At 51.2% G+C, this 25307-nt stretch overlaps 1 protein-coding gene across 1 annotated transcript; it reads right to left on the bottom strand.

Annotated features, from left to right (window-relative positions):
• Positions 1-469: 469 nt before the first annotated feature.
• Positions 470-24398, bottom strand: PYROXD2 (pyridine nucleotide-disulphide oxidoreductase domain 2; the record flags this gene model as incomplete). The annotated part of the gene is made up of 16 exons (XM_081074311.1): positions 470-1191; positions 1981-2101; positions 3584-3690; positions 4409-4563; positions 6747-6903; positions 7181-7253; positions 8544-8678; positions 9096-9237; positions 11233-11330; positions 11427-11488; positions 13287-13440; positions 15388-15543; positions 17289-17362; positions 17447-17540; positions 20037-20056; positions 24272-24398. The coding sequence occupies 16 exons, from the start codon at positions 24396-24398 to the stop codon at positions 1121-1123; spliced, it is 1746 nt and encodes a 581-aa protein (XP_080930437.1). The 3' UTR covers positions 470-1120.
• Between the last annotated feature and the right edge of the window lie 909 nt (positions 24399-25307).

Genomic DNA, 25307 nt, shown 5'->3' with positions numbered 1-25307 from the left:
CATTAATATTTTCGAAAACCGAGTCTGATGTGATCTGCCCCAGGCCTCTGGAGAGTTCACAAGTTCTTCTTGGTTATTCATTTCTGCTCTTTATGTGAGAATTAGGAAGGGGTGAGCTGTGAGGGTGATGCCAACAAGCAACTACCTTCATAGAGAGTTGCCCTCACCCACATGCTTCTTTTTCTGTTCCTCTCTTCCCCTTTTCCCTCTCTCCCTCCTTCCTCTTCTCTGCAGAATACAGAAATGACAGTGACATCGCCACCAAGAGTATTAGCAGCAAGCCCACCCCTCCATCATGCACAGAGTGTACTGAATGCTTATCATGTGCCAGACCCTGGACTAAAACATGACCTACTGTCTTATTTGATCTTTAAAACAACTCCTTTACAGATGAGAAATCTGAGTTTAGCAAAGTTAAGCAATGAGGTGGGTGTCTATATAAATCTAGATCTGTATAATCTTTTTTTTTTAAATTAAAGTTTATTGGGGTGACAACTTAGTAAAGTTACATAGATTTCAGGTGTACAATTCTGTATTACATCATCTATAAATCCCATTGTGTGTTCACCACCCAGAGTCAGTTCTCCTTCCATCAACATATATTTGATCTTCATCTGGGGATAACTTGGTGGGTCCCTGGGGAATTGGGTCCTTTCCTATAGTTTGCCTGGAATGTGACAGCAGCAGGTTGGCCCTCACCAGGGCAGTCCTCCAATCCGCTGGTGGTGGTGGCCCAGCAGTGCGTCGGAGATGCTTGTTGGTCCAAAGGACTGTTTGGAGCCGATGTTGTGAGAATCCTGAGTATCCCAGAGAAGTATATCCCACCTATTATCACACAGCGTGTCATTACAAATTACTGCATATTACCTATTCTACTAATATATTGAAAGAATAGAAACTAGCTATGAAACATTATTTTTAATAAAATAAAACTCGCTCATTCATGAACTGATGGGTTCAAGGTTCACCAGTACCAAATGTAATTTGTACATTTTTTCTAAAGTAGTCGCCTGAGCCTTGAGGGCTGGTCTGCCTCAAGCCATAACCTGGGCAGTTGACCCAATGGAGACGTAAAAGCTCAAAGGTGCATTCTTCATCTTGGGTCAGAGTTGGTTCAGGGTCACATGCTCTTGAGGTCCCCGAAGACCACGTGGGCTGCATTGCGTCCAGCGGCTCCCATGACACCTCCTCCTGGAAGGGAACCTCCCGTGAACCAAAGCTGTGCTGAGAACCCCCCAGGGAGCAGGCAGGACCAGGGCTTACAGAGAGCGGCGACCAGGCAGAGCAGGATGCTTGAGGGAGGTGCTCGGGCTGTGGGCATCAGAACCACCTGGGACGACTATGGAGACAGACTCTGGGCTCCCCTCCAGGCTTCCTGCCTCAGAGTTCTGGGGCAGGGGCCCCTCAGTCTGAGAGCTGATGTGCTAGATGGCGAGACTCTCAGCAGGCGAAACTAAGACATGGGAGTGAGGGCTTGAGGGGGACGATACGGAAGTACAGAGCCTTTCTGGGAGGCTGAGGCCCACGCAGCTCCGAGAAAAGGTCAGAATGAAGCAGCCGCCTTGGTGAGGTCACTTAGGCTCGGGATAGGTGCAGGGGCGGATTTTAAAATTGAGAAACTTAACTTGACTGATTCTTGCTGGTCTAAAATATGGAGGGGGAACTTAGGGACGTGGTTCTCTCAGAACCCCAAATTGGAATTTGGAGGGATGTCTCGGGGACATACCTTTAAACCTCAGGAGGAGGTGCTGGGAGCTAACTCGTGGGCTGTGGCCGGTCTGGCCGAGGCCACCACTGTTAGTTTACCCAAGCGCTGAGGCTTCTGCATATGGGGTATGGCTTGTTCTCGGGGGACTTCCATGCTCCCTCCTGCTCTCCCTCCTCCCTCATTGTTTATCCTATTCCCCGTCTGTAAGCCTCTGATGTCCAGCCAGCTCTCACTGGCCACTCAGGGTTGTGGTGGGACTGAGGGCCACTCACCAGGATGGGCCCCACTTCCGCAGAGATACAAGCCCCGGAGAGGGCAGCGGTAGCTGGAGTGCAGGGGCAGGGGACGCGAGAAGTAGAGCTGGTCCAGGCCCATGGCGCAATGGAATATGTTCTGTGGGAGGCAGGGCCACAGCCGTTAGCCTGGGGTGTTATGGTCTTTACCGCCTTTGTGGGTGTCTTCCCGTCGCCTGTTCTCTGAGGAAGGCTGTTCTCCTTCTGGGATGTTTCCTTGATTCTTATGCTGCAGAAAGAGAGGAGAAAGAGAGAGAAGAGCCACATGTCCTAGGGCGGAAGGGTGAGGCTTTCCAGAGGCACTTTTTTTCAGGAAGAAAGAAGGGTGGGGAGCATCTTCAGAGTGCATGGAAACTGAATGGGAAAGAAAAGGAAGATTTGAAAGGTTTTGCTGTGGATGAGGAAACCCACTCATCCTATTTGAATAATAGAGGAATTTGACTTATTTTGGCTTCTGGCACATGTTTCTTTGGCCAAGACACCCATCTGAGCCTGCACCCTGGGGGTCCAAGCTCCAGCAGAATCACAGTAAATGGCCTACAAAGGGCTTTGGGACCCGAGCTCAGTTTTGCTCCACTGGCCTGGGTCAGACTAGCCAGGAAGGGAGGCAGCATGGACATGGGAAGGCCAGACTTGTGGGGCAGGTTTGGGCAAGAAGACAACGTCTGCTGGACCCTCCGTGGGGATGTACTTCCATTAACCCTCAACATGTCCCAAACTGAGCTCATCCTCATCCCTGAAGTCTGCTCTGTCCCTTCTCCCCGGCCTCCGTGGACGACGCCACTCTCCTCGGCCTCCAGGCTGCATCCTGCACATGACTTCTGCCCTGACCTACCAAGACTTCTCACTTCTGCCGCCCCACGCCTTCCTTCCACATCCATCACCCTTTTTCCTCCTTTAGTTTCTATCTGGGCCAGCACGGGCCCATAAACATGTAACGTGAGTCATATATAATTTTTATTTTCTAGTAGCCACATTAAAATTTAAAGAGAGACTGGTGAAATTAATGTCAATTATATTTCATTTAACCGAGTCGATCCCAAACATTATCGTTTCAACATGTTAATATAAAAATTACTAAAGAGACATTTTACGTGTGTGTGCGCACGCGCGCTGAGTCTCTGCAATCTGGTGAGCCTTTTACACTTGCAGCACATGTCGATTGGGCCGAGACTCATTCACGTGATCCATAGCCATGTGGGCTGTGGCTGCTGGATTCCCGTCGGCCTCCTACCGGGTCTCCTTGCCTCCAGTCTCCGTGAGTTTTTGATATATCGGATAGAAGTCTGAGGACATGCTGCCTTAAGAGGGGAACTCCCTCTGTGGAAAGTCCAAGGGCTCAGGCTGACATGGACATGCAGGCAGAAGGGCCACCATCCTGGTGACCTCCTCAGCAGGCACTCTGTCTTGTCTGTGTCTCCTGACTCCTCCCCACTCCCTAGATCTGACCACTCCTCTGTCCCCCCTCCACCATGGTCTCTGCCACTGTCCCCGTTTCCGATAAAGGCTGAGTGTGGAGGGCTCGCCGGGAAGAGGGGGTGTAGAGAGAAGAATGTATTAGGCACGCCAGGCTTATACTCACCCCTCCAGGAAGCCCAAAGATTCTCTCTAAATCAGGTGGGACGAGGATGTCCCTGCCCAGCACGGAGCTCTTGAAGCCAGGGGCGTAGCCCTCGATGCAGTCAAACACTGGACGCCCGGCAGGCACACGGGGTGGGGTTAAGAGGAAGAAGGGAGGGGTTATCGTTGCACACTTGGCAAATTTACTAAAATTCATTAAAACATACACGTAAAATGGGTTTCTTTTAGCATATGCAGATTACATCCCAATAAGCAAACAAAAAACCAGTCCACAGGCAAATAAATAATTCAGTGCAAAGGCCTATGGATTTCAGGCTGGTTTAGCCCCCCACCCTTTCCCACCTCCTTCCCCAACCCTAAACACAAAGTTATTTGTCTCTCCTTGACTATGCAAAGCTTTCTTCACCTCATTGCTGTGCTCAAGCCGTGTCTTGTGCTTGGAATGCCCTTTGCTGTCTGGCCAACTCGTATTCATCCTTTAAAACCTAGCTCACATGTCCCTTCCTTGGAAAGCTCTGTTTGTCTCTCTGGCGCACAGCTCCTTCCTTTGGTTCACATAGTACCTTGTACTGTAAGGCTGGTTTCTTTGTTACTCAACCCACTAGACTGTGAGCAACTTGAGGGCAGGAACTGTGTCTTTTTCACTTTCTTAGCCCAGTGCCTGAACCCAGGAGGTAGGCACTATGTTGACTTAAGTTCCCTCGGCACTTCTCTTCGCTTGGGACAGAACCTGAAGGTGTTAATCCTGAATGGGGCAGCCAGGAAGAGAGAGGTCCAGTGAGCCCGCATGGCCAGCTGTCACTCTGGAAACAGGACCGTCTCCTACCTTTGTCTGCATAGGTGTTTCTCGCCTGCTCGTCCCAGACCTTGCCACCAGCCAGTGTGTAGGGAGTGTACTGAGTGAAGATGGAGATGACATGGCAGCCGGGGGGAGCCAGGGTGGGGTCCAGCGAGGAAGGGATGCAGAGCTCAATCATAGGCCTGTGAGAAGGGGCAGGAGAGGGTCAGAGCTGAAGAACAGCAGCTGCCCCAAGGGAAGGAGCTAGGGGTGCTCTGAGATGACTGGGGACAAAAGGAAGGCCTGAGATGACATGATGTCAAGGCAGGGCCAATTATCTCTGTAAGGACACGGGGGTTGTTCACCTGCCTGGGCTCAGTGACCATAGGACGGTCCAGACTACTCCCGAGGGGCTCCCCCAGCCCTAGGCCCCAGGTCTCTGGTGCTGCACAGCCGCCTCTCTGTGTGTGGCCTGTCCCTGCCTTCATCTCACAGCCTGTACTCTAACCAGGGTCTCAACTGTCTCCAAGGTCCAGACAGACAACACGAATAAGTGAAGGGGCCAGGCTAAAACGGCAGGTGCTCAGGCGGCCAGATTTCAACCACGCTTACCCCCTGCCTGGTTACCTGTCCTGAGCAGGCCAAGTCAAACAGCTGCTGGGGCTGCCTGACACCCCCTGAGCTGGGACCTGCTTCCTGCCGCTCCCTTGTTTACAACACCTGTTCTGCTTGGACGCATTCTTCCTCTGCTCTCCAAATATGGCCACCCTTCAAAGCCACACGAAATGCCCCGTCTCCCTGCGTCCCTCACTCGCAATGTTTCTCCTGAACTCGGATGTCCACTAGGCATCTTGACGGTTACTTGTCCAAACCCGAGTGCCTGCTCTCCCCTAAAACCTGCTCTTCCCGCACACACCATCTGCCCCTTGTCGACAGAGGGACACACCATCATCTGGCTCCTCTGTCTCACTCACACCCTACTTCCTGTCCAGCAACAAATCCTTTCAGCTTTACCTTCAAACACCCAGTATCTGGCCACTTCTCATCATATCTGCTGCCCCAACCATGGTCCAAGCCACCGTCCCATCTCCCTTGGATTCTGTAATGGTAACAAATTGCAACAGATGGCCCTTTTCCTCCAGACAGTGGCCAGAGTGGTTCTTCTAAAATATATGTCAGGCTCTGCATAAACCTCTCGGGCCAGGAATGGTTGACAATGCCCAGCAGGCTGTAGCAGCTGCAGCTCGGACCCCACGTCCTACCCTTTATTCCCAGGTTCTGTTTCTCCAGCCACTCGCCTCATCCCTGTGCCTCCAACAGAGTAGCACACGCCTGCCCCAGGGCCTTTGCACCTGACTTTCCCTCTGTCGGAATGTTCTTCCTCAGATATCCACGAGACCTGTATTCTCATTTCCTTCAGGTCTCTGCTCAAGCATTATGTTATCAGAAAAGCCTTTCCTGACCTCCTTATAAAGACTAGCAAACCCTTCCCTCTCCTGATCTAGCTTCCTCCATATCATCAGTGCATGTTTGCTGATTCTCTTGTCTCCCACTGGAGGTCAGAGACGTGAGGACAGAGGCCATGTTGACCCTGCTTGCTGCTTTGTGCTCAGGTCCCAGAACTAAGCCTGGCACAGAGCAGGGGCCCCCCAATATTTATGAATGGATAGGTGGTCTTTGCCCTCTACCCTTCTCTCAGGACACACATCCTCTTTACCTCATGCTATAAATATGTGTGTGCCCATCTTATGATAAGCATTTTGTTTCATGCCCCTGCCTGACCCCCAGATCCCCCAATGTGTATCTATATGAGCCTGGCACAGAATAGGTCTTCACCAAGTTTTGGTGGACAATTGACAGTATGGAAAGATGCTTGTTCCTGCAATGTCCCTGCCTGTTCCCAGAAGGATGGGGACACAGCTGCGGAGGGAGGTAGAAAATACTTTTAGAAGGGTTGCATGAAGGCAGCTTATCAGAGATAAGAGAGAATGTGGAATCGGGTGAGTGTGTGCCTTCCGACAGGCTGCTGAATCAGAGAATCTCCTTTTCTCTCCCAGAAAGCATTTTCTCCAGTTCTTTCCAGGTGCCAGCACTGTTATCTCTGCAGCTCTTTGCCCCTTCGGTTAACCCGGTTAACCCATGACATTTGGTGGAACAAGTCCAACTCTTCACCCCTTGCCTGCCCCTCTCACAGATTTCTTGCCTGGGATGCATTTCCTGGCCTTAGAACCTATGTGTGGATTTAGGCAGATTTTACCTCACGGTCAATGTTTAACCAGGAGTAAGAGGCCATCCCCGCTGTGTCTGGACAGTTCCTCCCACCTCCCCAGGACCACATGCATGCATAAGAATACCCCAGCGGACAGGAAGCCCAGGGCCCACCCACCTGTGGGAAGGCCAGCCATCCATGGCATCTTCAAAAGCCTGATGGAGGAGGGTGGTGTCTTCACAGTTCAGGTGGATGGAGCACTGGTGATGGGGCAGCGGCTGGCCCCTGGCAGCATTGGGGGCCGCTAGGAAGTCGGGCAGCCTGTCGACAGCCACTGAGGGACCAATGGGGAGGGTCAGGACCCAAAGGCCTGTGTCCTCTACGCTGCTCCCCACCCCCGCCAGGGTCCTTCTCTACCCATCACCCTGCTCACCCAAGTGGAGCACTGGGAGGAGAAAAGCAGAAGAGTGTTTCACCTTCAAATTGAGGGGCAGGCTGGAGGTCAGGGGATAGAGATGATGATGTAATTCACTTTTCCCCAGACCTGGAGATTGCCCACTCAGATGATGTCAGAAGAGACAGCTCTGCAGTGTGGCAGGTATTCCTCTTACCATTTATCTTAGTCACGGGTGACTGTGTGTCCAGCTGAGAGATTCTCTCCACAAACTCCTCGGGAAGCCACTCCTGGAAGGAGAAGTTTCCATGAAAGGCCTGGGGATGGCTGAGGCCCCCGAGGGTCTGCCTTCCTCCTTTGCTCAGACTGGTCCCTTGACCTCTACTTCCAGAAATCCGCTCCATCCTTCAGAGCCCAGCCAAATCACCTCCTCTGTGAAGCCCTCCTGGACCCCCCTCCTGCTCAGCACTGAGCAATTCTTCCTCTGTACCCGGCCAGCAGTTCTGCCTGTAAGTGGCCCACACTGGCTCCTGCTTTGGAGATGGCCAGTGGTCTACAGTCCTCTTTTGTCCTCTGGTCTGGAAGCTCTTGGAAGTCTTACTATGATCTCAGAATAGCCTTAACGAGAACTTATCTTTGTTATTTTATTAGTAGAATCACTCGGAAAAAGTGGTGCTTGTCTCCAAGAATAGTTCCAAGAATGGTTGGGAGCTCCATGCTCATATAGATGTATCTTTTGGGGACAGGGAAGGTATGGTCAATTGCAAAAGTTGCCCCAAATCCTTGCCCCTCCCTGTATGCATGCCCCTTTGTAACGCCCTCCCACTCTAACTCTGGGCTTGGCCATGAGACAAGGACGATGTTGGTAAATAGGCTACAAATAGAAGCTTGAAAAGCATTTGCATGATAGAATTTGATTGCTTTTGCTTTCTGCCAGATGCTGAGAGACTGTGCTAGAGGATGAAAAGACACATGGAGCAGCGCTGAGTCACCCCGGTCATTCCGGCAGAAACTGTCCTGGACTAGCCACAGCCCGCTGACCCCTGGCATGGGAGCGAGCCCAGCCAAGTTCAGCAGGGCCCAATAGTTGACTCACAGCTGATGGCTGATGCCTGAGTGAGCCCAGGTCAGCTGAACTCTCCCGCTCTGTGTGCTAAATCAGTATTTCTTGTTAAATGCCCATAAGTCATGTAGTTGTTTGTTATGTGGCATTCATACAGAAATAATTGACACACACAGCGGAATTAGAGTTGATTACAAGGGAGAAATTAAGATAGCAGAAAAGTTGTATAAATAACTCTGGGTTGAAAGTCAGACATGGATTCCAGGTCCGGCTCTGCCAACTACCAGCTGCATGGCCTATGGCACCTCATCTCTCTGGATCTTTCTCCTCACCTGTGAGGCTTCTTCCCGTTTGCTACCTGCCTGTTAAGTAAGAAAGAGAAAGGCTGGCTTCCTCCGATGCAGAGAGGCTTGGCACTTGCTTATCCTACCCCGATGCCGTCCTGCCTCCCTCGGTCACCCCCATTTTCTAGACCCTGTCTTGGCACACATCTTAACCTCCACCCCGCGGGCCTCACCTGTGGGGCGAGCTTCAGGAAGGTGATCTGTGGCGATGCATTGGACAGCACTACCTTGCTCCTCACCTCTGAGCCATCTTGCAGCACGACTCCTTGGACACGTCCTTCACTGCTCACCTGCACCTTAGCCACCGTCTAGAGCCCGTAGGAACAAGGCCCCGGAAACCCCCAGGGAGGGAAGGCAGGTTGGATCCTGAGGGATTTCCACTGTCTGTGCTGCTCTTCGGCACGCACAGCTTCTCCATCCCGAATCCACCCTGCCGAGCTCTACAGCGCCTTGGAGAACCTTAGCTCACCACCCCGCCCCACCCCCGCATGGGAAGCCTTAGTCTACATGTGGGTCAGTGGTGGAGAATTCACAGGGGACCTGAGTTCACAGAACTGGAACCTGATTGACAGCTGTTCAGCCACCAAGAGGCTGCATAATCTGAGCCCCTTGACTCTGAGCCCTGCCTTGTCCATCAGTAAAATGAGGGACCTTCCGAATCTGAGACTGTGTTCTATCCTGGGATTCTAGCCAATAATTGGGGTACAGGGTAGAAGGGGGTTCACCTTTTCAGTGAAGATACTTGCACCGTGCACGGTGGCCGAGCTTGCGATGGCATCGGACAGGGCACCCATGCCACCCTCGACGTAGCCCCAGGCCCCCTGTATCCCCTCCAGGCCCCCCATCACGTGATGGAGCAGCACGTACCTGAGAACAGACCATTGGAATCAGTAGCTGGAGGTGGAAGTAATCTCCCCAGAGCTCCAGGTACAAACCATCCATTCCATTTGTGCTTTCAGCCTCTCCCTCCCGCCTCCAGCCCCGTCCCACTAGGCTTTAAATGAGCCCTAGGCTTTTGTAAGAGTCCTTTGCCTCCCCATCCTACATTCTCTTCCCCGCAAACGTATCTGTATGCAGAGGTTTGGTGCCAACAGTGTAGCTGCGACGCCAGCTCTCTCCTGAGCCCCCGCCTGTGTGTCCAGCTAGCCACAGATCTCTCCATTGGAATGGCTTTTTGACAGGCGTCCTAAACTCATTCTTTTTCCCATCCCAGTGAATGGCACCTTCAGTTTCCAACAGAAACCTGGGTGTCAATCTGGCCTCCTACTAGTCACTCATCACCTACATCTAATCAAGCGTTGTCAACTGTGCCTCGTAGAGAAGTTTCCAACACCCCTGCTCCCTGCCACATCTTCCCTGGTCTGGGTCACTCTTTTTTTCTTCCTTAAACTGCTGTGATACTGTCTTCCAAGTTGGAACACCTTTTCCCACTCTTTCTTCCCTGCAGACCTGTCTCTATGCAGAACCTGGAGCCCGATCCCAAAACCCAGCTCTGCACGTGTTACTTCCATCCTTCCAAGCCTTCACTGGCCCACTGTTGCTCCTAGGGCAATGGCCAGTCCCAAAAAATGACCTCAAGGTCTCCTGCCTGCTCGTCAGCCTCATCCCTCACCATGCTCCCCCAAGCACCCCACATTCCTACCAAACTGAACCTCTTTCAGTTCTTTGCATGGACTCCCTGCATTTGCACATGTTGGTCTGGAGCCCAGAATCCTCTTCCTCTCGCACCTTTTGCTTGGCTGATTCCTCCCATCCTTAGAGTCTCAGATTAAACATGGAGTGTGTCTCTGACCCCAGACCACGTTGTTCCCCTGCTTTATTTCCCTGATCGTAACATTCCCGGCACTCCACTAGTATTACTTGCTCTGTGTCTACCTCTCTCTCCATAGGATTTCAGTTCCATGCACTACTGTGGCCCCAGCACCCAGCACCGCCAGGCTCCATCAATATTTATTGAAAGGATTAATGAAGAAAGAAATTACTTAAAGGCACATTTTACAGCCACGGGCAGCAGCTAAGCCTCCAGGAGACCCACAGAGAAAAGGGTAGGAGGCCCACTGGTAGAAAGAAACTGGCCATTTGATCATGGAGCTTGGCCAAGGTGTGGCAAATGCTGCCACCCCTTTCCATGGCCGTGGGGATTTTGGGGCTGGCTTAACGTGTGTTGAAAGCCACTTCCAAAGGGTGCTCTCATCCTTTGAGAGAAAAGCCACATTGACAGCTTCTAGATGCATCTTCTGGTGCATTGGACATGGCCCAACAATTGGCAGCGTCCTCTCTCCCAACACACACACACACACACACACACCCCTCCATTCCGGCTCCCACACTATAGACTTCGCTGTGTTTGACTGCCCCCTCTTGGATCAGGCTGTCAGTACACCCACACGGTCACAAAGGGAAAGGCAGCTTCCTTCCCTTACAAAGGTGTCTGTGTGGGAGCCTGTTCTGGAACCCAGGAAAAGGATCAGTGTAGAGGCAGGGGCAACGGGGCTTCCTGGGAGGGGAGGAGAAGTGAGAAAGAGTGAGTTGAGCTAACACAGTGGGAGGTGGGAGAGAGGCTTTCTTTACTGAAGCACTAGAGAGTAGAGGCTAAGAAGGAAGATTTGGGTGGGTGAGGGTGGTCAGACAACTTGGGCTGCAGATCTGCTCTGTCACTTACTAGCTCTGTGGCTTTGGGCAGAACACTTCCTGTCTCTGAACTACAGCTCTCAGATGTCGCCTTGAGGGTTAAATGAATAGTATGCGAAGTGCTTGGCTCCGTGCCTGGCTCTCTGGGCGAGCTCAGAAATGACACTTGTCATTGCCTTTGTTGAGGAGTTCACCCCACGCCTGCTGCCCCACCTCGTCTTCCCCACTCACCCACTCCCTGGAGTGTGGGGACTTATCATGGCTCCAATCACAGCATCTGTTGCTAGAGTGGCTTTTAGAGGCTCGGACTCAAACCACTGATTCAGCACCTGGGACAGCAAAATGGCAGAGAGAAGGGCTTCTGGACCTTGGGAGGAGAGAAAGTCTCACTGCCAGGCCCAGTCTGAGGCTGGGGAGTCCCTCACCTTGGTAATTGGAGCTGTGAGGACCTGGTAATACTGGGGCAGCTGGACTCCTAGGATGCGGCCTGAAAGAGAAGATCCATAAAACATAAACTGAGACAGGCAAGAAGGAAACGCTCTAATCTGTAATATCTCTGTACCTGTTTTCTTTATCTGTAAAATAGGAGTAATATTTCATACTCCCAAGAGCTACTGTGAGGATTAAATGAGGTATGTAAAGTGTTTGCAAGTTCATAGGCACTTAACACATTTTAGTTCTTAGCATTATTTTTGGAAACATTTTAATTTGTACCATATTCCCTTACTTTGAACTCTGAGGGCTGTGCCGTGGGAGGTAGCCGGTGTGGCTAGTCCACTCCTCTGATGTGGATTCAGATGATCTCAGAGAGTAAGGGCAGCAAGGCCTTGAGACATGGTAGCCCCAGGGCCTAGCTTAGCGTCTGGCCCACAGCAGTTGCTCCATAAATGCTCATTGCATGAATGTTTGTTGCATGTTTATTGCACGAAGCTCTCTGGGCTGGTAATCTGAGAAGCAATGTCTACTTTTGGAGTGTGTGATGATTCTACTGGCTCTGATCCTTCACCCCTCCCCGTATCCACACACTTTGCCATATAACTCTACAGTGCCCCCCACCCTAGCTGCGTTGACCTTCCCTGCTCCTTGATGCTGAACTCATGCACATGATTTGCTTGGAAAATGGAATGTTTGCAGATGTGCTGCAAACAGGGGCTTGAAACTGGCCTGTACATTGGGGCTTACCCTCTGTGCTTCTGCCATTGATGTAAGAAAACCATGCCTGGACTGGCCTGCAGCTTCCAAGAGGAGGATGAGAGGCACCTGGTGCATAGCTGACCTAGCCGATGTGTCCCAGGCACAGACATATGTGTGAGACCAGACCAAATCAGCTGAGCCCATCTGGGATCAGTTGAACCATGCAGATTCATGAGAAATAAATTTTGATATGCCACTGGAGTTTTACAGTTGTTTGTTATGCAGCAATTTTGTGACCATAGCTAACTGGTTCAGCATTTTTTTAGAATATAGAAGCTAAACTGGCCTTTATACCCTCAAGGAGTGATAGAAAAGAATAGCATGCTTCGCAAAACTTCCCTTCTCATATCCGTGGCAGACATCACTAATTGATCACAGAATTCTTTTCTTGCTGAGCTCAAACCTAGCATCCTTCTTGTATTGAGGACACCTCTTCAAACTCTCTTGGCTCCTATCTCTGATTCTACCCATGGCCATGGTGATGAGCTCCATGTAGGCTTCAACCACCTTCACACAGTGCAACCGACAGCATCTCACCTCACACCTGTAAGATGCACCTCTTCATTTCTGTCCTTGGCCTTCTCTGGTACTATGACAGGACCCTCACAAAAACCATTTGGCGCCCATGGATACACAGCCCTATGTGACAGTTAATACCCCAGGGGACAACCTGTGACCTATGGGGGACAGAACCTAATGGATAAATGTTTCCCCGTTCTTCTCTTGGAAATGGTCCACACGTGCATTTCATAAGGCTTCTCAAGCGTCCTCACAAGCCTGGTACCTCTCACCTGCATGGTGGTCAGCACAGCCGCACAGCGTGGTACCGACTCTCGCTCTTTCCGGTTTCACTCCTCCTGTCCCTAGGCCACCCTTCAGAATGAAGTTGCACATACGCCTTTGTGTCAGGCTCTATTTTAGGGCCATGCTAAGATCTTCTCACTAATGTGCTCCAGGCAGCCCCTATTAATGGATGGCAGTTGGCCGGCTGCCTTGGATGGTCAGGTTTATGTATGTCCAGTCATTGAGAAAATGGGCTCAACTCCGTGTAGGTCACTCATCGTGCCCTGACGCCTGCTCTGTGGACTTACCTGCCTGCAGCAGGGGTGTGAGGGTGGAGAGCGACTTGAGCCTTTGTAGCAGGGAGCCCCGCCGGAAGGCCTCCATGTCCACGGGGGCTGCGTCCAGCAGAGGGTCGACGGCCAGTGCCAAGCGATTCATGAAGGCCTCATATTTGGGAAAGGCCTGAAACAGAGCCCCACGTCAAGGCCCTAGGGGGGCCGTCTAGAACCCCAGAGGGACATTGTCCCCAGGCTCTGCCCTCCATGCTGCCCCCAGGTGGCCTGCTGCTCCTCAGCTCAGCCTCCATGGTTCCTCAGGGCTCCTGCCCAGCATGGCTCCGCATGGCTGTGCTGAGTTACTCCCAGTTCTAGGTCTGTGTGTTGATGTCAACACCAGGGGAGGTCAGAGAATGCCTGTGCAGTAGGAGAGCCACCGGGTGGCAGCAAGGACAAGGGGTTAATACTGGGCAAGACCAGCAGTCAGCCCCAGAAAACTGGCAAGTATCCCTAGAATGTGGTCTCTGTGATAAACCAAAAACCACTTAAAAGTTTCTTCCTTATCGCCTGTCTGTCCATATATTACCGATCCAAGTAAGATCTCGTTCCCTGGTTTCCAGCATGCTGACGGTTCGTGCCTGGTCTGCAAATCTCCCATGTCCTGTCATCATAAACAAGGGCAGTAGCCTGCATCCCTTCACCCCACCAGTTTCCACAACAGAATCCATTTTGACAGCCTGGTTAGGACACCCACCCCTCCCTCAAGGAAGGGCGACAGGAACAGGGGTGGATGCCTGTGCTGCTGGAGGCCTTATCTTAATTTTCAGCCCAGAGCTTTTAATTTTTGGTTCATCTAGACTCATGGATTTACCCATGGAATTTTAATAACTCTTACACAAAGCGAAGTCCTGTGCTGAAGGACATTTGAGAAGTCTTAATAAAAGTGAAGTTAAACAGCTTTCTCTGCAGCAGGCCTGCAACACGACAATGTGCAAAGACAAAACCAGAATTCAGATTTTTGACTTTCTACAGTGGGGTGTGGCCCCTGCTTCCAGCTAGTGGTCACGAGTACTCAAGGCCGCAGCCACTGTCGTATAGGCCTAAGGACCTGGCCTTGTCCTGAATCCTTTTTACTGCATCTGAGATGGGCAGGATTTGGAGAATGGGGTGTAGGCAGGGGTCCCCAACCCACTGCACAAAAGAATCACTTCTAAAAAAAGCAAAGTTCCCCAGGTGATTCTGATCGTCAGCCAGGTTTGAAAATTCCTGGTTGGAGAGATACACTGTGTGTCTGTGCTTCTCTTGGATTTATCCAACACGAGATCAACACGACAAAAAAGCAACACAGTGATTGTATTAACCTAATTTCTTCTTATAAAAATGTCTCCACCAAGATATGAGTTAATGCTATGCCTTCAGCTTATATTTTGGCATAATACAAAAAATAGCCATTCAAAGAATCTTTTTATGTCTGCAAAACCAGTCACACCAGGCCCCTTACACTCAATAACTACCCAAACAAATTCTTTACAATGCAATTTGGAGGCAAAAAGGAGCATTCTCCCTCAGATGTGGGCATTTCCTTTCACCAGACCCGTATGCCATCGTGGATAGTTTCTTTCCTTGGGCTGTCAGGGGATTGATGCCAAATCGAATGAATGTTTATTACAACTCTCTAGTCCTAAATTCCTGATCCAGTTCAGTCTGTCCTTGTCTCTGATCTGCCCTTTATCCTTCCTTTTGGCCTTCAGGTGCTTTAGTATGGATAACCAGTTAGAGTTCTGTATGAAAGCAGGCGTGATAGAAAGCACAAACAGTATAAGTGCACACCAGTGGAAAATCAGCAGGCAGAGGCCACCCAGTAGTGGCTTCATGTTGAACACACATGGGTTTGAGGGTTTCTGATGCCCACTGGTCTTCGTCACTGACCTCCATTCCCTTCTCTGCACAGAGCCCAAGATCAAAGGCTAGCACAGGCTGGAGCCCCCCCGGGCAGGTGGAGTAGCCCATCTAAGCCCCCGGGGCCTTTGGCCAGGTGCTCTCGGACAATGCCAACCAGGCCCATTTCCTTTTAAGAGCTGCCTCCAGGGGAAGGCGAGGGAGAAGGAAATCAGTGGCTGGTCAGCTTCCCTACCTGGGCATCCTTCCGCGAGAACTGGGCGATCTGCTTCTGGTTTTCTACCATGTCTGTGCCCAAAAGAAGGGACCTGGGCACCTTACTCCCTGTGCCTTCTTCCAGCATGGGAGTGAACGAATAGGGGTTTCGAAGATGAAGCCTCAGCCCGTGTTTCTGCAGAACACAGCACAAGCAACATATGAAGGGATCTGTGTCCTCTGCCCTTGACCCGTCTCTCATTGTGCTTTTGACCATTTAGGTACCTGCATACAGGTTCCCAAGGTTCGGATTCCGATTTTTTCATGTAAGGATATAAAAAGCCCTCTTGCCCAGGCACCCTGTGGCAGACCATAGCACACCACAGCGCACCATGCCAAGCCTCAGCATGCCATACCACACACACCATATGATACCACATCACGACACGCTATCCTGTTCCAGGAACTGCAGTAGGGTTTACAAAGATTACCTCACAACAACTCTAGAAATATATCATTCTCATTGTACAAATACAACAAGCGACACTCAGTGAAGATAAATAACTTATCCAAGGTCACATTGGGAGGTGGATCTGGTTTCAACACCACATCTCTGTGACTCCGAGGCCCGGCTCCCAGCACTCGTTTAGCATGGCCTCCACTCCAGGAATAAATAATTAAAATTTGGAAAAACACATGAAAGCAACCATTATGTGAAAATCCATTCTTACAAGGTAGATGAATTATTCACATCCAAAAATGTTATTTACTTTGCAGACTCTTGTACTGCAGGGTCACCTTAAATGGAAGTCCCCTTGATGCATTTAAAATATAAAGAGAATAATTATATGAAAATTTTCTATTCTGTGATTCTTAGTTTTCAGAAGCTAGATTTTTCAAAAGGAGGGTCTACCCACACACCCAGCACCACTACGGCTGCATAATTGGTGTGTTTGCACACTGCCTTCAGCTATAGTCTGGGGGGGACTGAAAACCAGAGACCTGTTCCCAGGCCTGGTAGGTGAGAGGCTCTTCTCTCTGTCTCCCTTTCTCATAGGGGCTCAGAGAATAATTTCTGGAGTGGGTTTCTATAGTTATCTAGTTCAGAGAACTCATTTCCATGAACCACTTCCAGCAGCCAAAGAGCTGTGAACAGAGGCTCAACGTCTTATTAATTTCAAACGTTCAACTTAATGTCGGTGCTAAGTGCACAGCACCTGCTTGTACGGATGGCACAGAGGACCTTTGTCTCTGAGTGGTGGGTGACAGAGGCAACAAGCAGGTAGAAACTAAGGGGGCTCCAGGAATGTGGTGACTGAATTTCTAAAAGAGGCAGTGAAGGGTGAAAGGAGTGGGAAAAGGTCGGGGCAGAGTCGGCAGGCCTGTGGGCCAAGGTTAAGTTGATTAAGAGAAGTCCACGGGCGCAGACTGGGAGTTCTCAGGATCCCCTTGAAACAGCCCAGGAGCCAGAAAAGGTGAAAGTCACTCTGACTTCCTGCTCAGGCTGCCAAGAATGGTAACAGGAGCTAAAGTTTAACTGGGCTCATGTCCTAAGGCAGCTTTGCAAAGTCAGAGGCCCAAGGGTTCAGGACGGTTCCCTGCGGGGGCAGACGGGACACCAGGAAGTGAAGGGGGAGGGCTGGGACTCTGTCCCATGGAGGTTATCAGCCAGTGCCGCACATAGGAACATGGGCCTGATGTTGACAACGTTTATCCATCAAAAGTAGTCCGATTTTTTATGTGAAATTTCTCGATTTTTAAGACGCAAAGGTGGGCTAGACAAAACCCATCTGTGGGAATGTACCAAGGAGACTGTGGGAGACAGACAAACCCCCAGATGGAAGAGATACCTCAAATGCGGGGAATCGCCAAGGGGAATATAGTAGGGGATGTGGAGGAACTGCCCCACAACACCATCAGGCTACAGGGTGGGGGCTCTACCTTCAGCTCCAGCTCGGTGTAAATCTGCGGTCTCAGCAGGCTGAGCAGGTAGGACGCGCGGGAGAACTTAAACCCTGAAACCGAATCAGACGAAGAGAGTCACCAGTGTCATCAGGGGTGACTCCCCGCTGTCCCCCACACCACCTCTTGGGGCTCACCTGGGATGATTTCCTCAGTGACAGCAGCACCCCCAATGACGTGGCGTCTCTCAAAGACGGCTGTGTTCACCCCCAGTCTCTGCAGGTAGGCGGCCTGGAGGGGCACACAGGGCCCTCCCTTTATGCTGGGGGGCTGACCTGTGGTCTGTGGGTCATCACTACAGGGCCAGCAAGTCACCCCTCGACTCATGCTGTACTCCCTCTGGGAATGCCATTCTCCTTACTTCCCCTGTAAATTGTCACTTTCCTAGTTGTCTTGAGATTCAACATGACTATTCCCGCCCCTCCAGTTCCCAGCTGAAGGTGACCTTCCCTCCTGGCAGGCCCAGGTGACTCTGTGAACTCAGGCCCATCTCCCCCAGGCTGGGGTGAGCCTCCTCCCTCCTCCCACAGAGAGTTTTCCTGTGAGCGCCGAGGCAGACCGCCATCTTCTACTCCTTTCTCTCCTGCTGGGGCAGCCTCAGCACCTACTCCACCTGGCCTCCATTTCCTCATGAGTGAAAATGGGGCTGATGATAATAATACCCACTTTGCCTGCTTTGCAGGTCTGCTGGGAGGCGTCACTGAGTCGGTTCCTGGCACATAAAATGTGCTCAATAAAAGAAGCTGTGATTATAGCACAGCATTATTTGGGAGAACAAATGACGCAGGAGTTTTATTAATTTTTCTCTAGCACTTAGTGGGAAATCAATAAACATTTCTTGACTTGCACTAGTCCTGATCTGTTGACCTAAATGCTGGTCCCCCCACCCGCCCCCACCCTCAACCCCCAATGTGACAATAGGGACGATGTAGTTCAGAACTCAGACTTTTAAAAAACTTCACTTGGCGACTAGTATGTGCCAGGCACTGCAGTGGGTCATCTCATTGAATCCAGCCCAGCATCACAGAGGCAGGCACCGTGGTTCTCCCCATCTCACGGATGAGGAGACTGAGGCTCAATGGGGTCAATGGCTCTCCTCAGGCTCACAGAGCTGATGAGTAGAGGTGCTGGGAACTGAACCCAGATGATCTGGACCCAGAATCTACACTCCTGACACATCCTGACGTGAAAGGAAAAAGAGCAGCCCCGACATTGGGAAGCTGGGCTGGCCCTCAGAGGCGAGTCGTGTTGTTCTCCTGTTAGAATGTGCACCTCAGACCAGGTAGTCTGAGGACATATAGACCGAGACAGAGCAAGCCCTCTTCACTATTTTCACTGAGCACAAAACAGGGTCTCAGGGCCACCCACAAAATACCAAACGCCCCCTCTCTGGGCCAAGTGACGGCTGCCTCTTCACTAGTACCACTCTCTTCACACCAGTGCCCCTTCCTACAGACAGGACTTATTGAGATGCCTGGTCACAGTGTTGTCCCACGTTCTGACAGGTTCCAATCTAGAGCAAACCCCTACTTCCTTAGATTTCCCCTCAAATCACCCCACAAAGAATCAGTTCCTCCCAGCACCCTCTCACTGAGAGCCACACGGTTCCCCATAGTGTGTGGTCTCCTGGCTGCAGGGAGTCACCACCCAGCTCGATTAATGGCAGAAGCTACCCAGGTGGGCCTCAGGCTAGAAACCTCCAGCCACGAGCCACCATTCGTGTAAGTGTTTGTGCCAGACCCTTGATGCGCATTACCTATTCCGTTCACTACACCGCTGAGGCTGGGCGTCTTTACTCTGATTTTACCGTGGCTCAGACAGCCTAAGTGATTTGCCTTACCCACCACAGAGGAAGGTGCAGAGCTGGGAGACAAACCCAGGTTTATATCAATATAAAATTGATCTTTTAAATTATTGATTAGCTGAGTTCCAGAATGCCCCTGTAAAATGTTCAAGTAAAACTGATAAGCCAGGGAAACTACTCAGATTCAACAGATGTCTCATAGCTCCTTTACTGGTGTTCTAAGTCCCCTGTATTGATATTCTGGGGCAACCACTGCCTCAGGAAGATGTTCTGTGTTTGTCTTGCGGCCTGAACCCCCGCTAACACACACTGTGGCCTCCTAGGGGTACGTGGCTTCAGGTTTGAGAAACATAGTTCTGAGGGTAACCGTGGTCCAACGCAGCTTGGAATCCCCTCCGCTGGACTGTCTTCCTCGCTGTCTCTGGGGTACGTGTGGGACCGTGTAGCAGCTGTGTACTCCAGTTGGGTACATGGCCTAGACCCAGCTGGGAGCACAGGGCTCTACACACAAGAACTGCCCATAATCTGGAGTCGTGGGGACCCAGCCTCACAACTCCCAGGCTATGCCAGTTATACACTTCCCCACCTTTTCATCATCTCGCCTCTGAAAGTTCCCTGACTCTCCCAAAGCTGGTGGGGTGGGGGGGGAATCCACCTGCATGGAGAGGAGAGGAGGGAATGGGAGGGGAGGAGAGGAAGGGAGGGGAGTGGAGAAGAGAAGAGAGGACAGGAGAGGAGAAGAGAAGGGAGGAGAGGAGAGGGAGCCCCTGACATGCTCCTTAACTACTGCCGATGTCCATTTGGCCTAGCCACTGGTCAGCAGCAGAGAGAGGAGGCTAGCCTGCCTTTCCTTCTCCCCTGTGGTTGCTGAGTGCTACATGCCCAGGAGCCAGTGGAGCAGAGCAGAGAGGGGAGGTACTCACAGCCACCAGCCCGTTGTGACCTGCAAAGAGACAGGGGAGAAGGGAGGAAAGCAACACCAGTCAGCGGGCAGACAGACACATTCTTTGAGGAGTGTAGCTACCCATCCCTGTTCCCAAACGTGTGAAGATCCTGGGGAGGTAGCCTTGGAGGGCCCCACCAAACCTGTGCCTGGGTGTTGGAACAGCATCTGGCTCAATTCCACAAAACACCTCGTCTGTGGGAAGCCAGAAAACCTGAGTTCTTGCCCCGGCTTGAAAAACGCCCTGTCATTTGTCTTGGCCAGCAGCTCCATGATGGAGTGAGGGGGCAAGGAGAAATCCACGGTCACCCAACAAAAGCTGTCCCATGAAGCCTCGTATTGCGGGGCTTGTCATGTGGGGATGAACGGGTGTCCGTCGGAGGGAGTGTCCCAGTTTACTTGGCAGAGCAGAGAAGGGAAGCATGGCTGGTCCACTGATGTACCAGGAAATGTACCAGGAGAGCCGCTGGGCTAATGCCGATGTCCCTGTGTGCCATGGCTTCATTGGCCACCAGGGGAGTGCTGGTCCTGTGGACAGCTGCTGTCCAGCCTGGCTTGATTTGCCAAGTGAGGTTCACAGTCGTGCCCCAGGAGACTTTAGGTACATGTTTTTATCGACCCCCAGTGTTCCCCAAATAAAGCAGAAACAATTCAAAATGAAGTAATTAAACATATATAGTTTCCATGTGTACTAGAGTAGCTGGTATACTTCAGGGGTCCTAGCTGGTTGGGCAAACTTACCTATCTTACATATAAAGATCCTTTCCAAAAATCTTAGGAGGGCTGCCTCTGGGCTAAGAGCGCTGACCTGCGCTTGGGATCCCATGTTCCACACCATGCCCTCCCCCCCCCCCCCGCCCCCCGGGAGCGAGTGCCTCCGCAGGTGTGAGAAGCTTTAGGATCTCCGGAGGATTTCTGTAAATGCTGATTCCCAGACCCCTCCCAGGGTCTACTCAGCAGGCTGGGGGGTGGGGACTTGGAACGACTTCTCAGAGGCTCCCAGGTCATTCTGATGCCAGCAGCCTCAGGCCCACACATGGAGCACGGGGGCACTGGGGCTGAGCGGCCTCCTCTTTCTTTCCTCCCAGAGCAGGTGCAGCTGCTGATGGAGGCCGCATTGGGCAAAGAACAGGCCCAGCTCACTTTCAGGGAGGCGGTCCGGCCTTATCTGCACCACTTGGCACGTGTCTCTCCTTGATGACAGAAGGTCGCTCTGCATCTTCAAAGATGTCAGAAGATGACTGTGTTCTCTGAGCAGCAATCTGAACTCTGTGTTTACTCAAATAAAATGCTTAGCTGATAATTTCACAAACATCCATAAATAAGGGAGCAGCAATGACCCACATGATGGATTTCTTCACGGCTGAGGTGATTTTGTTTTAAATTTTGCACATACAAACTCCCAGAGTTTTAGAGGTCATTGAGCCCACCTGTCATCCATTAACGGAATCTCTACAATGGAGTTTTTCAAACCTCTGTGACCACAATCCACAGGAAGAAATGCATTTTATGTTTCCTGAGCTAATAACTCTTATCATGTGATAATCAGGTGATGATCTATTCTATAAGTATATATATACTTATATACAGCATTATAAATAATGCTGGTGGATATACTATTTTTACATATGTGTGAAAATTCTCTTTAAGTTTTAAAAATATTGCTGGGACTCATTGCAACCTGCAGTTTGAAACGCCTGGCTCTCAAATACATACAACTTAAGGACTGACTGCGGGGCTCAAGCTGGCTTCTGCTGTTTACCAGGCATGGCCTCAGGAGAGTCAGTTTAACTGCCGGGAGCCTCAAGCTGCTTCTTATGTAAAACAGAGAGGGTGCTGGGAACTGTGCAGTGTTGCAGAGAGAATAACCAATAATGTATGTGAAGTCCTGACCCTGAGCAGACCCTCAATAAATGGTAGCTATTTGTCCTTTAATTAGTGCCGATTATAAAACTTGGAAAACTAATAAAGGCTTCCAGGCAACCGGGTCCTGGTTCAATCATCACATGTAAGCACACACATGCACACACACACCTCAGATGACCAAGGTCAAGGATCGGATGCCCTCGGACCCTCCTCCCCTCCCCCCGCCCCCACCCCTAGGCCTGGCTGAGCCCTCCTGTGGCTTCTGGTGACCTGCTCTTGCCCCTTGAAGGGCCTTAAGCTGCAGGCTCAGCTCATTTTCAGGCCTGACCCGCGGCATCCTTAGGCAGCAGGCCCAGGCAGCGTCAGGAAGGACGCTGCTCTGAACGTGGTTTCTTGACTGTGGGCTGCAGCCACCTGCATCGGATCCACTCATAGTGCTGGTTACACGTGCTGACCTCCAGAGTCACCTTCAATCCTCAGACTCCTGATCACCAGGTCCGGGCCCCAGGAACTAACTGCATTTGAAGCAGCTCCTGGGTCATTCTGAGGCATGTTGAGCCAGATGACTAAATTGGGGTCATCTTCAAGGTGGCTCCCAGGTACTGGTACGACTTTAGGGAGGCAGAGATGAGGCCTAGAGTCAGCCTCCTTCCCAGGAAACAGCAGGGGTGAGCTGTCATTAAGGGCAGCTGTGGGGGTTCCTCTCTGAGGCTGAGTCCTGGGTGCTTCCATTCACTGAGCTGTCAGTGGGGGCTGGAGCACGTGAGCGGTTGTCAAACACGCTCACATTGGTAAAACTTAAGTTATATTCATTTACAACAAAATATATTAAAAACAAAGGTAATAAGTACTCAAAACCTGCCGCTTCCTAATTATTTTACATTTTACTATTATCTGTTCTAGTGCGGTTATTTACTGATATGTATCGGTACAGCAGCCATACTATATAACGATGACCAGGTGTGTATTGCTCCCAAATTCCCATTCGGTGATGTCATGTTGGTAACTTGAAAAAGGTCACGCCAAGAGTATTTACACCATGGAAATCAGCAAGCATTACCCATCAGGGCTTGATTTATTATTCTGTTATTAGACTTAAGAAAGTGATGGAAAAAATGCTAATAATGCAGATTAAACTTAACACTGTTTGTGTTTGTACCTGTTACATTGTGAATTGCACAAAAACTAGAGGAAATGTTCTTCCAGTATTCAAAGAAGATTATCTGATTAAGGAAAGTCAGCCCCATCATTCGTTCTACTCTGTAAAGTAACAACATTCCTTTCAGAACTATCCTCATTTGCCAATTGGAACTATAGGTTGGCTACTGAGTTTGGCAAAAGTCACAGAAATTGGGTGAGAAACAATCGGCTACCTGGAATTTAGAGTTTTGTTATTTGAAATGTAAAAGTGTGCTACGCTTTTCTTTCTTAGCATTTCTAATAAACTGACGCATGTGTATAAATGCACACATTCTCCGCTGGAGAGGTGACTGCTAGACTTCCCACACACGACTGCTCTTGGTGCACACAAACATGAAGAAATGCACGGTGCAGCTCGAGCTGTGCAATGAGCGTGTTCTTCCTTCAGTCCTGTCACTGTCTCTCTGTGTAAACCCAGTTGGAAAGAATGTCAAAAGCTGAAACTGGGGTCCTTTGTAAGTGAAAGGGAGGCCCCGAGGAAAGGGACCGGGTCCCTGGTCCTGGCTGCAGCCTCACATAGTCACCTGGTAGAATCGGGTGCTCTGCAGCCTGGGGGACAGCAAAGTGAAGCAGGACCACTGCAGCAGATCCCCACATGCCCCAGATGTGCAAGGCAGCGGGGGGTGGGGGTACTGCCACCCTCTGGGGACATGCACTGGGATCTCCGGGACTCGTTTCTAGTTTTTCCTAACTTCTCTTTATAAAATGCTTCCAGTTTCCTTTGGGAATGGGTGAGCTTAGTGAAGTGGTGATGACCCAAAACTCAGGACACTTGAAGTGGTGGATTTCGCAGGTCTGTTGTCCCAGGGCTCTTTCTTCCCAACCCTTATAATTCAAGAATGTGGTGGCAACCAGCTAATTTCATAGGAGACACAGGGAAACCCCTGAGCTCACCGAGTCTTCCCTGGTCATTCTAGATAGGACGATCCAAGCCCAGAGAGGGCAGCAATCTGCCCTAGACTATGCAGCGACAGCAGAGCCAGCCCCAGAACCTTGGTGCCTGTTTGCAGACTGGTGGGCTTTCCACCAGCCCCTGCTCTTGCCCCAACTCCTGGCCACCTTGTGCCAAGAGGGAGGGGAAGGGGTCACCCCAGGCCTCTGAGCAGGGCTGCCCTCCCCAGCCCTCGGCTCTGGCTCAGCCCGACTTACCTGCTCCTATCACCACCGCATCGTACTCAGGCTTCAGGCATCCCTTGGCTTTCCAGTGAGCTCGTCTCCAAGCAGGGCAGGGAGAGGCATGCATGGCCTTTCTGAGACCTCGGCCACTTGCAGCCATTTCTGCCCAGTACTCGGCCGGAATTTGCTCGCAATCAGCTTTTTTGTCCCCTCCAGCAGGGGGAGGAGCAGGGAGAAAACAGGAAGAGAGGAGGAGCTGCCGTCCAGCTGCCATATTTGGCCCAGGACCAGGGCTATACAGAGGCCACTGAGCTGCACACGCCCCCCCCCCCCCATGGAGTCCACACAGGGCAGACTTGAGAGAGGCTGCCTGTTAACTGGGCTGAAGTTGTGCTGCCTCCAGGCCTTTGGATAAACCATCGCCATGCTGATGATTCTCTAGCCCTGTGTCAGCTGAGCAGCCTCTCATGTAAGCCCCCGAGTTACCATTTTACAGATGGTGCAGCAAGCCCGGAGGCTCAGACAAGGGTGTGGACAGTGGACGTTCTGGTGGTACAGGGTCCCAGGTTTCTCTTCTCCCTGTGCCATCCTGCTTCTCATTAAGGAATTAGATGCCCGGGGTGTGCTGGAGTGGGACTCCTAAGGAAAGAGACACCCGGGTCCGACTCTACTTCCACTCCGTCCTGCCAGCCTATACAGGGGTGAAGTGCTCTACACCCACAGCAGACTTAGGGAGCCCGCTGGCCAACACCCCTTAGCATCGCCCTGACCAGGGCCTCAACAAAACAGCAGCGAGTGCCACACCGGTCAGTGGGCCCTAGAAAGCCACGTGTTCTCTCCCTAATGCTTCAACGCCACGAGGTGAATAGGCTGCTGCAGTAGCGGATGGGCTTGGGGGCCAGTTCACTCGTAACTCTTCGGGTTCACCTTTTTCTGGTGAAGGCCTGGACATTTCTCTGCTGCCTTTTGGCACCTTTCCCGTTTTCCAAGAATCCTCGGGGATTAGGATCACATCTGTAAATCCTTTCAGCTGCAGCGCTTCCTTACCGGCCTCGGGTCTGTCTTGCAT

Source organism: Rhinolophus hipposideros (assembly GCF_964194185.1).
Source record: "Rhinolophus hipposideros genome assembly, chromosome: 15".
NCBI classification, from domain to species: domain Eukaryota; kingdom Metazoa; phylum Chordata; class Mammalia; order Chiroptera; family Rhinolophidae; genus Rhinolophus; species Rhinolophus hipposideros.
Note: the sequence above shows the minus strand (reverse complement) of the source record. Positions and strands in the feature narration are given on the sequence as shown.